This window comes from Dermochelys coriacea, chromosome 24, assembly GCF_009764565.3.
Source record: "Dermochelys coriacea isolate rDerCor1 chromosome 24, rDerCor1.pri.v4, whole genome shotgun sequence".
NCBI lineage: Eukaryota > Metazoa > Chordata > Testudines > Dermochelyidae > Dermochelys > Dermochelys coriacea.
In genome coordinates, this window is record NC_050091.1 from 6,597,788 (window position 1) to 6,609,592 (window position 11,805).

Here is an 11,805-nt window from a genome sequence, read left to right on the forward strand (position 1 = left end):
CCGGAGCAGGCAGCAGCCCGGCCACGCTCCACCTCCCACCTCAACGCTGAGCATCCGCGCGCCCACGCGGCCCCTTGCTCCGGGCCGTGGCCACGCCTAGAAAACTACAACTCCCGCCATGCCGTGGGGCGGGGGCGGTTGAGCGGTGCCGGCGACAACCTAACCCGAGGGCATGCGCCCCGCCCATTGGCCAGCCAGGTCACGTCAATCCGCTGGAGGCGGGGCCTACTGCCGGGCTTTGCCGTCCCCCTGCTCGGCTTCCGTAGCGGGAGGGATCGTAGGTGCGGCTGCTGGCGGCTCCTAGGTAGGGGTAGTTGTGGGGCGGCCTGACCCCGGGCCCCAGCGCCTGCCCCCTTCTCCGGCCCGTGTCCCCCCAGTCCTGACCCCCCAGCGCCTGCCCCCTTCTCCGGCCCGTGCCCCCCCCAGTCCTGACCCCCAGCGCCTGCCCCCTTCTCTGGACCGTGCCCCCCCCAGTCCTGACCCCCAGCGCCTGCCCCCTTCTCTGGCCCGTGCCCCCCCCAGTCCTGACCCCCAGCGCCTGCCCCCTTCTCTGGACCGTGCCCCCCCCCAGTCCTGACCCCCAGCGCCTGCCCCCTTCTCCGGCCCGTGCCCCCCCAGTCCTGACCCCCAGCGCCTGCCCCCTTCTCCGGCCCGTGCCCCCCCAGTCCTGACCCCCCAGCGCCTGCCCCCTTCTCCGGCCCGTGCCCCCCCAGTCCTGACCCCCCAGCGCCTGCCCCCTTCTCCGGCCCGTGCCCCCCCAGTCCTGACCCCCAGCGCCTGCCCCCTTCTCCGGCCCGTGCCCCCCCAGTCCTGACCCCCCAGCGCCTGCCCCCTTCTCCGGCCCGTGCCCCCCTAGTCCTGACCCCCCAGCGCCTGCCCCCTTCTCCGGCCCGTGCCCCCCTAGTCCTGACCCCCCAGCGCCTGCCCCCTTCTCCGGCCCGTGCCCCCCTAGTCCTGACCCCCAGCGCCTGCCCCCTTCTCCGGCCCGTGCCCCCCTAGTCCTGACCCCCCAGCGCCTGCCCCCTTCTCCGGCCCGTGCCCCCCTAGTCCTGACCCCCCAGCGCCTGCCCCCTTCTCCGGCCCGTGCCCCCCTAGTCCTGACCCCCCAGCGCCTGCCCCCTTCTCTGGCCCGTGCCCCCCCCAGTCCTGACCCCCAGCGCCTGCCCCCTTCTCTGGACCGTGCCCCCCCAGTCCTGACCCCACCCCCCCCCGCAGTCCTGGGCCCCAGCCCTGCTCCCCTCTCCGGCCAGTGTCCTCCAGTCCTGATCCCGCTCCCTCCAGCCCCAAAGCCTGACCCCCCGCCTCGCTCTGAGCCTACCAGCCCTTGGCCCCACATCTTGACACCCCCCTAGTCCTGGGCCCCAGAACTTGACCCCCCTCCCCTCGCCGCCGCCATGGGGGCCACCGTGTTCTTTGGCTGTACGTTCGTGGCCTTCGGCCCGGCCTTCTCCCTCTTCCTGCTCACTGTGGCCGGGGACCCGCTGCGGATCATCATCCTGGTGGCGGGGTGAGTCTGGGGCTGGGGACAGGCTCCCCCCAGGGGGGATTGGCTGGGTGGGGGGGTTGGTAATGGGGACTTCTCGTGTGGCATCTGGAGGGGCTGGGGGTGGAGCTGGGGACTGATGGGGCTCCCCTGTGGAAGTTATGCTAGGGCTGGGTGAATCAAGGGGGGACCCTTGGTGTGGAGGTGCAGGGACACTCCCTCTCCCCGCACACATGAGCCACTGAGTGGTGGGGTGGGGTCCATACTGGGCATTCCCTCAGAGGCTGGACTTGTCTGAGGTCCCACTCGGAGTGTGTGGAGGTGCTAGATACCCCTGTGGGGGAGCTGGGTCCCCATGAGCTGGGGGGGATCCCTTGGTTGATTATACTGGTAGCTGGGGGTGGCAACTCATTGGGATGGGGGTTGCTAGGGGCCCCATCAGGTTGATCATCCTGGGGGTTAGAGAACTTGTAGAGGTGATCACATGAGGGAGGTCTGGGGAGGAGATGAAGGTTGCTCCCATCTCTGGGTTAGCCTGCAGGCACTTGGGGGGTCTTCTTTGTATTATCTCTGGGTGACAGACATGAGTTGGGCTAAGTCTCCCCCATTCCAGGCAGAGTGAGGCTTTAACTTTCTAGCACCATTTGGAAAGTGGAAAACTAACCCTGCGTTTCCTGGCTTTTCACCTTTTGTTTTCTGCCTTTCCGACTTAACTCTGAACATTCTTGGGAGAATTAAGTTGCCCCCCACGTCTCCTGGTTTCCCAACAATTGAGTTCCTGGACTTCAGCTCTTGTGTTCCAGAAGGGACATAATGGCCACATGGCTGCAACCTTATCTGAACCGTAGCCATGTAATCTGTGTACCAACCGTACAGGCTGGGTGAGACATCTCCAACTGGTGCCAAACAGCAGCTCCTGAGCTACGGAGCAAGTGTGGTCGGGATTGAAACCACCTTTGCTCAAACCTTTGCAACTCTAAAGTCCACGCAGGGCTGAGTGTTTGCACTGAATTATTGTGCAGGACCTCTTTGGGGTGGGGGTTCGGATTGCTTGGCTGCTTTAACTGCTGTGCAGTGTTGTATGTTGCGCTCTTAAAGAGCCGGTTACATGTGTCTCTTGGCTGCAGGCTGACCCTGTAACACAATGTCCCTCGCTGAGTCTCTGGCAGCCGGGATTGAACATTGGACCTCTGGGTAGAAAAGCATGAGGCTCTACTGCCTGTACTAAAAGCCCCACATTGGAGCAGGCTCATAAATAGCCCTGCCACCGCTAGGGGGTGATAGAGCACCCCACCAAGTGGGCGGGGATTACAGGCGCCATGTGACAAATGGACATTTATTATTTGCAAAAAACTGTCTTAAGACCTCCCCCAGTATTTGCTCCTCTATGTTGACTGTTGCAGGATTGCAGCTACCAGTCAATCAGTAACAACACTTAGTGATGCCCATGAGCCAGCAGCAGCGTGAGGTGTTTGCTGCTTATGGAAGGGAGTCGGCGCAGCCCGGATCAATGGTTGTAGTGGTCTGTTTCTCACCGCAGGGATGGGTCTTGGAAGGAGACCCATGTTCTTGAATCTTCCTCTCTGTAAAATGGGGAAGTGCTTTGCCTGGAGTTGCTGAGTCAGTGTCAGCTCTAAGAGTAGAACCTAGGCCCCACACCTCCTTCTTACCCCCTGCCTAGGAGAAGCGTGTCTCACACAAGCATGATCAAGTGTGGTATGAGATGATAAAACTTCCCTGACTGAGCGCATGACCCACAGGGAAACTGCTGCATTGACAACACACACCTTCGCTTGTTTCCTATTTCTCTCTCTTTGACAGGGCGTTTTTCTGGCTAGTTTCCCTGCTGCTGGCCTCTTTGATCTGGTTCATTTCAGTGCAGTTCAGCAATCGGGAGGACTCCAGGCTGCAGTATGGCCTCCTGGTCTTTGGGGCTGCGGTGTCGGTGCTGCTGCAGGAGGTGTTTCGATTTGCCTACTTCAAGCTACTCAAGTAAGAGAACCCCTCTAGGAGCAGACTGTTTCCCCCTGTGTGAAATGGGGCTGCCCTCCTGGGTAAGGTGCTGTGAGATCTGCTGATGAAAAGAGTTCGGCATTATTATTAGAAACCGTGGGTGGCACCTGATTGTCAAACCCTCTCCTAAGTGTTGCCCCCGTGTCTTCCTTGTAGATATGATCAATTAGCTGCTCTTTTGCTCTGCCACTTGCTTGATAAATATCACCTCCCCCTGTATGCCGCCAGCCCCCCTTCCAGTTCATCTCCTGCTTCAAACCCATCAGCCATTCTCTTCTTTCTCTGACCCCCAGGAAAGCAGACGAAGGCTTGGCGATGCTCAGTGAGGATGGGCAGTCTCCCATCTCCCTCAAGCAGATGGCCTATGGTGAGTCAGCTGGGCAAGGGCCTATGCTTCCCCTCCCCCCACCTAAATGACTGACCCCTCCACGCACCGTTTTAGGCATGCCATGCAGCAGGCCTAAGGTGCCCAGATACCATGGTGATGGGGGTGATACAAGAATTGGAACAGAGCAGCCGGGAGCTGCTGACTCTGTGCTGCAATCGCTGGCTGGCAGTCATGCTTCCATCTGTTAACTTCTGCCACTTACCAGTAGCCTTGGCGCGTACTTAGGATGCATCTTCCTCCCCTTGCTGGTCCCTTCCCCTCCCTGCCCCAGAATGCATTGGACACAGCCCTGCGATGCACTGAATTCTCCAGGCATCTCTGGATGGTAAGTCTGTCTCCTTGCCTCCTGGGAGAGCAGAGGTAATGTGGAAGATGCTGGGGAACTCCCTACTGCTTGTCAAATGAGTCCAAAGCTCATTGTGGTGCTTTGCATAGCCATTGGTAACTTCAGCGCTGTTGGACAATATCCTCTTCCTCCTCCTAGTGTCGGGGCTGTCCTTCGGGATCATCAGCGGGGTCTTCTCGGTCATTAACATCCTGGCGGACTCCATAGGGCCAGGCATCGTAGGGATCCATGGGGATTCGCCTTATTACTTCATCACGTCAGGTAAGGCAGGAGCCCCTGTGCGCTTGGGAATGATGGGGTCACTCCTGCCCTGATGCCATTCACTGGGTTGGGCTCAGAGCCCAGGTCAAACGCAGCTGGAGGAACCAGCTTTCCCTCCAGTTGTAGAAGATCAGATACAACCAGAACCAGAGGAGACTGTTGGGGCGTGATGCAAAGCTGCCCCGTCCCTCCCTGTCAGCCAACAGCTAAATATATCACCACAGCAGCATCCATCTTGGGAGGCAGTGCTGTCTACCGGTTAGAGCAGGAAACTGGGAGTGTAGAGAGCTATTGTTAATCCTGGCCCCGTTGAAATAACGGTAAACCTCCTTTTAACTTCATTGGGGTTTTAATCCCGGCTCTGCCACTGATCTTTTTGTGACCTTCGGCCCTCACTAAAAATGTGGCTACCTGCTGGTGGGGCTCTGAATCTTGACGACTAGCATGTGTCTTGAGAGCCCTGGATGAAAGGGGCTAGAAAAGGGTTATCATTACATAGCCTGGAGGAACCGCTTGTGGCTACAGCTGTGAATTCTTCTTCCAAATGAGATGTGACACCGCGGCCCTCTTTGTTTAGGATCGCTAATGATCCCCATAAAGACTGGGATGTTAGTCTCAAACTTATCCCCTTTCTCAACTTCAGATTCTACTGACGAAACAATTCCCACCTCCTCCTATAAAAGCTTTTTGTGTGGGATGGCTGCGGGGCTCCACTCCAAAGGTGGCTGCATTTCAGTAGCCATGCACATACCTGTCTGCAAAACCCTTCGGGATCCTCCAGGCAGAAGTGGGGAGAAGCTATAGAAGTGGGGAGAGGGAGGTAACATGTTGCTGCTGTGAAGGTTTGGGGTACTGACACCTCACTGCTCTGACCCCTCGCCCCACTTCTCTCCTGCCAGCATTCCTGACCATGGCCGTCGTCTTCCTACACACATTCTGGGGGGTGATCTTCTTTGACGCCTGCGAGAGGCGACGGTATTGGTCCCTGGTGCTGGTGGTGGCCAGTCACCTCATCACATCAGGGTTGGTGAGTGGGGCTGAAGTCGTTGCTCGATAGAGAGAGATGATCGGATCCGACGGCCGGCAGCGCGGGGCGGGCTTGCTGGCACTGCCCTGGCCTTTGCAGGGGAGAGGATGGGAGCCTGGGGGAGTGGGAAATGGGATAGTCCAAGCTGCAGTAGCAATGCTACAGAGTGCACTTGTCTGCTCAAATGTCACACAAGCTCATTCAGGGCTAGTCACTCCCTGTTCTGCCCCTCCTCCTGCTGCGGCTGATCCTGACAGCTTGTGAGGGGAGGGAGCTTAAGCAGTGTTGTTAAAGGACTTAAGGATCCCAAAGGCCCATTGCAAGGGGCTCTATATTATCTGCTAAGCTGCTCATGGTGAAACCGCTGGGCAGAAGTTGCAGGAGGGATCAGCATTGCTCTGCTCCGACAGGGGAGGGAATGCTGCCTGTCTGCCCCAAAGACTTAGAGAGCCTGGACCGGGGGTAGTCGCTGGGACCAGGTGCCACGGCTCTGCAGGCAGACGGAAGGCAGCGGCGCTTCTGACCTCACTCTCCCTCCATCGCTCCTAGACGTTCCTGAATCCCTGGTACCAGGCCAGCCTCGTCCCCATTTACGTCATCACCATCTCCATGGGCGTCTGGGCCTTCTTCACAGCTGGGGGCTCCTTGCACAACGTCCTCGCCTGCCTCTCCTGTAAGGAACTAGCTGGCCCCCTCGTGGGAGGGTGGGAGGCACGTGGCAGTACCACAGTTTCTGAAAGTGCTGGATAGTGGCACTAACCTGCTCAGGAGACTCCCTTGGCCTAACGTGCTTTGGGGGGCAGTGGCACATGGACAGCAGCGGCTCCCAGTTGGCTGGGTACACACAACACCCACCTAATGACCCGCTCCAGGACGATTGGCTCGAAACGATGTGAGCTAAGAAGGCCTCGGAGACCCTGATCCTGCCTGGCCTGCAGCGGTAGGGGGAAGCGAGTGGGATGGGATTAGCCGGGGATTTCCACCAGATCCCGGACTGCTCCACCCCTGACATCTGGTGGGGGAGGGCTGTTCCCCACAGAGTGCTGACTCTCTCTTGTGGTAGCTGGGTGGTATGGCAACAGAGACTCCCAGCCAGGTGCTGGGGCTGGGGTTGCCCAGACGCCGCTCCATCGCTAACCGTCTAAACGCAGTGGTGGGGAAACAGCCCTGGTAGGTCCAAGTCATCCTCCAGCCCCACAAGCTGGTAGAGAACATGCAGCCTCGGCCCTGGCCCTGCGAGACATTCGCTCTCCATTGGCCGGCTCAGTCCTTGCTCTCGCTGCTGAGACCCCCAGCGAGGAGACTGGTGTGGGCCATGTAGTGCCAGTGGCATCCACCCTGGAACAGCCTCCCCTGCTAGGGCACAGACTGCGGCTGATCTCCAGCCTCCTGCAGAAGCTGGATTCGAATCTGTGCGCCAAAGGTAGAAGGGTATGAAACCTTTAAGCCACCCAAGCGGCTTCATGTGTTCTCCATTGCTGTCTGGCCCAGCCAGGCCCCCGCTGCCCAGGACTGCCTGAGTTACTGACCTTTGCCCTTCCCTTGCAGGTAAACAGGAGGAAGAGAACCGAGTGATGGTGTACTCTGCGCTGCAGGTCCCCGTCGAGGACTAAGCCCCTCCTCAGGCCGGCACCTGCCTGCCAGAGACGTCCAGGGAAGACCAATACCCCAAGTGCCCTGTTCTCTGCAGCTGGGAGCAGCCTGGGACTCCCCCTCCCCATGGCAGGAGCTGGCGCATGGGACTAGGAGCAGATCCCCCTGCTCATGGGGCTGAGCCGCTGCGCTGGTGGAGGCGCGGCTGGGATTGCGAGGCCCTGGGGGGCCCTGGCGGTCTCTGGGCTGTGGATTCAGGGGCCTGGGGCACTGCCGTAGTTTCTTTCTCTCCTGTCAGCTGCAAAGGACTGAAGCTCTGATCGGGCCTCTTGGACTCAAACCTGCCCAGAGTCAGGCTCATGGCAGGTCTTGTAAACTCTGCTCCCCCACTCCCTGTACAAACGCCGCCCGCTTCGGAGGCTAATTGTCCTGCGGCTCCTCTGTCTGACTGGGGCTACAGCAGAGGGTGCTGGGAAGTCCTGTCCAGGAGCACTGACGACTCGCTTTTGAAATGGTCCTTTATTGGCATCTATTTATCTGTATCTCTGATACTGTAGGGTCTGGGTTAGTGCCTCGGTTGGCGGAGTAGCGAGCCCATCTGGCTGCCCGCTTCCTGCCCTGGGGCCACGAAGGGCCCTCTGAACTCTCAGCCTTGCCCCAGGGATTGTGGTAGTGAGAACAGCTGTAGCTTTTCTGCACTTCCATGGCGCTGGTGTGACTGGCTCAGCTGGGAACTCGCCTGCTGGCAAAGGTTGGCCTGCTTTGGGGAAGGCTCAGTTGGAATGGAACTCTAAAAGGATGGGGTGCTCCCCCCGCCCGAGGTGCAACAAACCCTGCTAACTTCCATCCAGTGGCAGCTGGGTGAGGGCACCTCCTGCAGGATTAGTGAGTCCAATTTCCCTGGGTGATGGTCTAGAAACTCTACAGCATTCCATCCTGGGCTCCTCCCCAGCAAGGCACGCATGTGCCTGAAGGACCTGCCCCATTGCAGCATAGCCTGGCAAGGGGGCTGAGCATTAATATGGCTGCCTCCACGAGAGAGCTGCGCTCCTATCTACGCATGTGGGAAGCATCTGGGGCAAAGGTAGGCATGCATCCGTGTCGCTCCCAGGCACCCCCTACTGGGAGGTCATGCAGCAGCTATGGGGGGGCATGCAGCGTGCAAGTCATGCCCCAGAATGGAGGGGAAGGATCTGCTGCAGAACGGGTTGCAGTATCACTGGCTTTTCAAGGGCTAATCTGCTGTAGCAGGCACTGCCCAGCTCTTGGCAATGCCACATGGCAGCTCGTCTCCAGAGAACCAGTTGCTTCCGGTGCTGTGGAAGAGGGCCAAATGGTGCTGCTTTGTTCAGGGGCTAAAATGATTGCCCCGCTAACCCCACCCTGGAGACTCCTTGAGGGTGGAGAGCAGCTGCTACAAGAAGTTGAGTTGGTTTTTTTCCCCTAAGTTTGGGAGACAATTCACTAAAAGTCTGTAAAATTGGGATTTTTAAAATATTTTTTTGATTCAGAGTAAAATCCTTTTAATAGAGACAGTGTGATGACTAATAAAGCCTTCTTTTGTAATGGGGCGGGAGTGAGACCTGATGTTTTCTTCTGGCCATGTCTGCGGTAAATCCACTTACTTGGGGGGAGGGGGTGGGAGGGCGAATTGTATCCCTGCCTAGGGAATCTCCACTAAGGGCTACCCACTATCATAGCAGTTGGGATCAGGGCCCTGCACAACCATTCAGTGAGATAAGCTTTGCCCTGAAGAGCTGCCAGTCTAAATAGACTGGGGGAGGAGGGGAAACGGGCACAGAGTTGAAGTGACTTGCCCAAGATCATGCGGCAGGTCGGTGGCAGAATTGGGAATAGAACCCAACTCTCCTTCATCCCTGTCTAGTGCCCTCCCCCCTGGGCCACGCTGCACATGCTGAGAGCACAGGCCGAGCTTAGGAGCGTTGCAAAAACGCACTTTCAGCTCAGATTGGGAAATCTCTTCCATCAGCCTGGCCACTTCCTCAGTGCAGTGTCTCGGAACCAGGCTACTTGTGATTCTTACCAAGTTCCTTCTCTCCCATCTTCCAGCCAAGTCTTAAATGCTAAACTCGTTAACCCTTGTACCACCCCGGGCAGAAAATATTATTCCAAATTTAGGTGCTGCTAAGTTAGCAGCCCAGTTGGCAATAGGGGCAGGAGTAGAACTCTCTTTAACTGTCTTTCTGTGGCACATACTTGCTTTTTATTCTCTCTTCCTGCTTTCCCAGCTTCCTGTGGTGCAGAACTTACCCATCGAATAGCCTAGAAGCAGGAGTTGGTAGTGCCCAGTGCCAGCAGGGAGAGCACAGGGCTTTGGCAAGTCCATGCCAGTCCTCCAGTGCAGGAGTCAGCTGCCTCTCCTTAGTAACAGGCTGTGGTTTGTCTATGTGGCAATGTTTCTGCCATGGTGACTGGGTTTTGGCATAAGTGTGTGTTCTAGGCTGTTGGCGGCAGCTGTTAGCACCAAGAATTAATGGGTAGCTTTTCCGTGCCTCGGTTTCCCCGTCGCCAAAATAGAGACTCCTCACGCTGGCAGGGTGGGGTGGGGGTTAATGCAACAGTGTGTTCAGGTGCGGGGACTGAGCAAGGCCATGACAGAGGGCTTGTCCGCACGGTGTCCATGAACCAGCTGCGGTGTAAATTTGGTGAGCACAAGCTTGTCCCATACTCATTGGCCTGCATGGACCCTGCTGGTATGCACTAAACATTCCCTAGAACGCGTGCACGTAGTCCCCTTTCAAAACTGTCCTACCTTAACGTGCACTAGGGAACTTTTAGTGTGCGGCAGCCTGGCCCAACCCGCCCGGTTTAGGGTGCGAAATGCTGGTGTACATTAGAATTGACACCCAGCTGGGGTGGGTTAATGCACCGTGTAGACAAGCCCAGAGAGATGCAAAGCAGTCAGCTCCAGCTGGAGCTACGGGGCAGGTGCAAGTTCCGTTTCACAAAGGATTTTGAGATTTCTAAATCTGGCGTCGTGCCATGTTGGAGCAAAAACGGAAAACTTCAAAATTCTCCAGGCAGGGAAACTCTGTGAACTTCGGTGATCAAAACCTCTTGATTTTGACGACTTTATTTTGTGTTGAGTTAGAGAATATAAAGCAACATTTTAAAAAAAATGACAAGTTTCTCAAAACAAAATTAAACATTTTGTTCCCAAAATGTTACCCTGGGCCACGTCACCATTGTTGGTCCTACTTGCTTTTTCTGAAACCAAATTCTGGCAGAATGGCCGGATTTTGCAAAGGGTTCCGGTTTTGATAGAATTGTCTCGTAAGAATAGCCCTAACTGGGTCAGACCAAAGGTCCATCTAGCCCAGTATCCTGTCTTCCGACAGTGGCCAGTGCCAGGTGCCCCAGAAGGAATGAACAGAACAGGGAATCATTAAGTGATCCATCCCCTGTCGCTCACGTCTAGCTTCTGGCAAACAGAGGCTAGGGACACCACCCCTGCCCATCCTGGCATATCCCCCTGCAATATGCTTTGTTAACGCTTCTCCAACCAGATCTACGTCTAACCCTGTTTCCCTGGCTTAGCTGGGTCCTAGCAGCTCAGCAATGACCCCTCTGAGAAATAGGGACTGTGGGTTCTAGGGTGAGTTCTGTAGGTCGGCACCCCTGATAGCTCAGCTGTACCCAAAAACCTGTGGGGTGAGTCCAGGCTGCACCTGAAGGTCCCGGTGTGAACAAAAGCCTCAGCTCTATTTTGTTTTAGCTTTAGGGCTGCTGTCTCCCCAGCCTCCTTCATAATACTCTGGATTTATAAGGCACCTTTCATGTGAATCTCTATCTCCCCAGCCTGTGTGGGAAGAGCGATCCTTCTCTTTAACAGATGGGGAAACTGAGGAACAGAGCAGCAAAGAAACTTGCCTTAGAGTCCCATGGTAAGTCAGTGACAGAGGAGGGAAGAGAACCCAGGAGTCCTGGTTTCCAGGTTACTCCTACGTTGAGAAGAGTCCAGGCTCCTGTTTCTCCCACCATTTCTCTCAATCCTGGCAACCTATTTGGTTCAAAACCAGCTGGGTCACTGGTGCCAGCTCCACCATCCCCAGTTATTCACAGAGCAGCAGCAGAGAGGCTGGCATGGCACAGTGGAACTATGTCGATGCTAGGACAACGCACAGCCCAAAACCCAGGCCAGTGTTAAGCTCCAGGCTGGTGCAGGGATGGGCTTTGATTTCAATCTTGCTGGCCTCTGAAATGAATTCGCCAGGAAGAGAAGGAGGGTGGCAAATTGGGTCTGTGGGGGCCTGGTGAGAGCCCCTCACCCACCACCTAGGGTTGCCACCTGGCTGGTGTTTCCATTGCTTTGTTGATCGCAACATGCATTTTTTTTGTAATTCCCTTGTAGGCTGTGCGACCACTCGTCAATCTTCCAACTCCCCCTCTGCCCCCACTGGGCCAAGCAAGCCCCACTCTGTCGCTCTCGTCAGTGGCAGGCACTGAGCTGTTGCAGTTTGATCTAGTGATGCCAGGCGGGGATGAAAGGCTGCTGAGAGATGTTCCCCAGGATGAGTGTGTGGGATGGGAGGGGAGGGGGTTCTGCCAGTGGGGCACTAGCCCTTTAAGGGATCCACCCTCTTGCAGCACCCCTCCTCCCTATGTGCACAAAATGAGCACCCAGCCAGGAAGGTCATGGGGTTAGCTCAGGGTGTGGGGAGGCATCAAGGGGG

The 11,805-nt window shown here is 57.0% G+C and overlaps 1 protein-coding gene across 1 annotated transcript; it reads left to right on the forward strand.

Moving 5' to 3' along the window:
• The first annotated feature begins 235 nt into the window (after window positions 1–235).
• Window positions 236–8,681, forward strand: APH1A (aph-1 homolog A, gamma-secretase subunit). The gene is made up of 7 exons (XM_038383508.2): window positions 236–1,507; window positions 3,305–3,475; window positions 3,790–3,863; window positions 4,369–4,491; window positions 5,391–5,518; window positions 6,068–6,191; window positions 7,067–8,681. The coding sequence occupies exons 1-7, from the start codon at window positions 1,395–1,397 to the stop codon at window positions 7,129–7,131; spliced, it is 798 nt and encodes a 265-aa protein (XP_038239436.1). The 5' UTR covers window positions 236–1,394; the 3' UTR covers window positions 7,132–8,681.
• The last annotated feature ends 3,124 nt before the right edge of the window (window positions 8,682–11,805 follow it).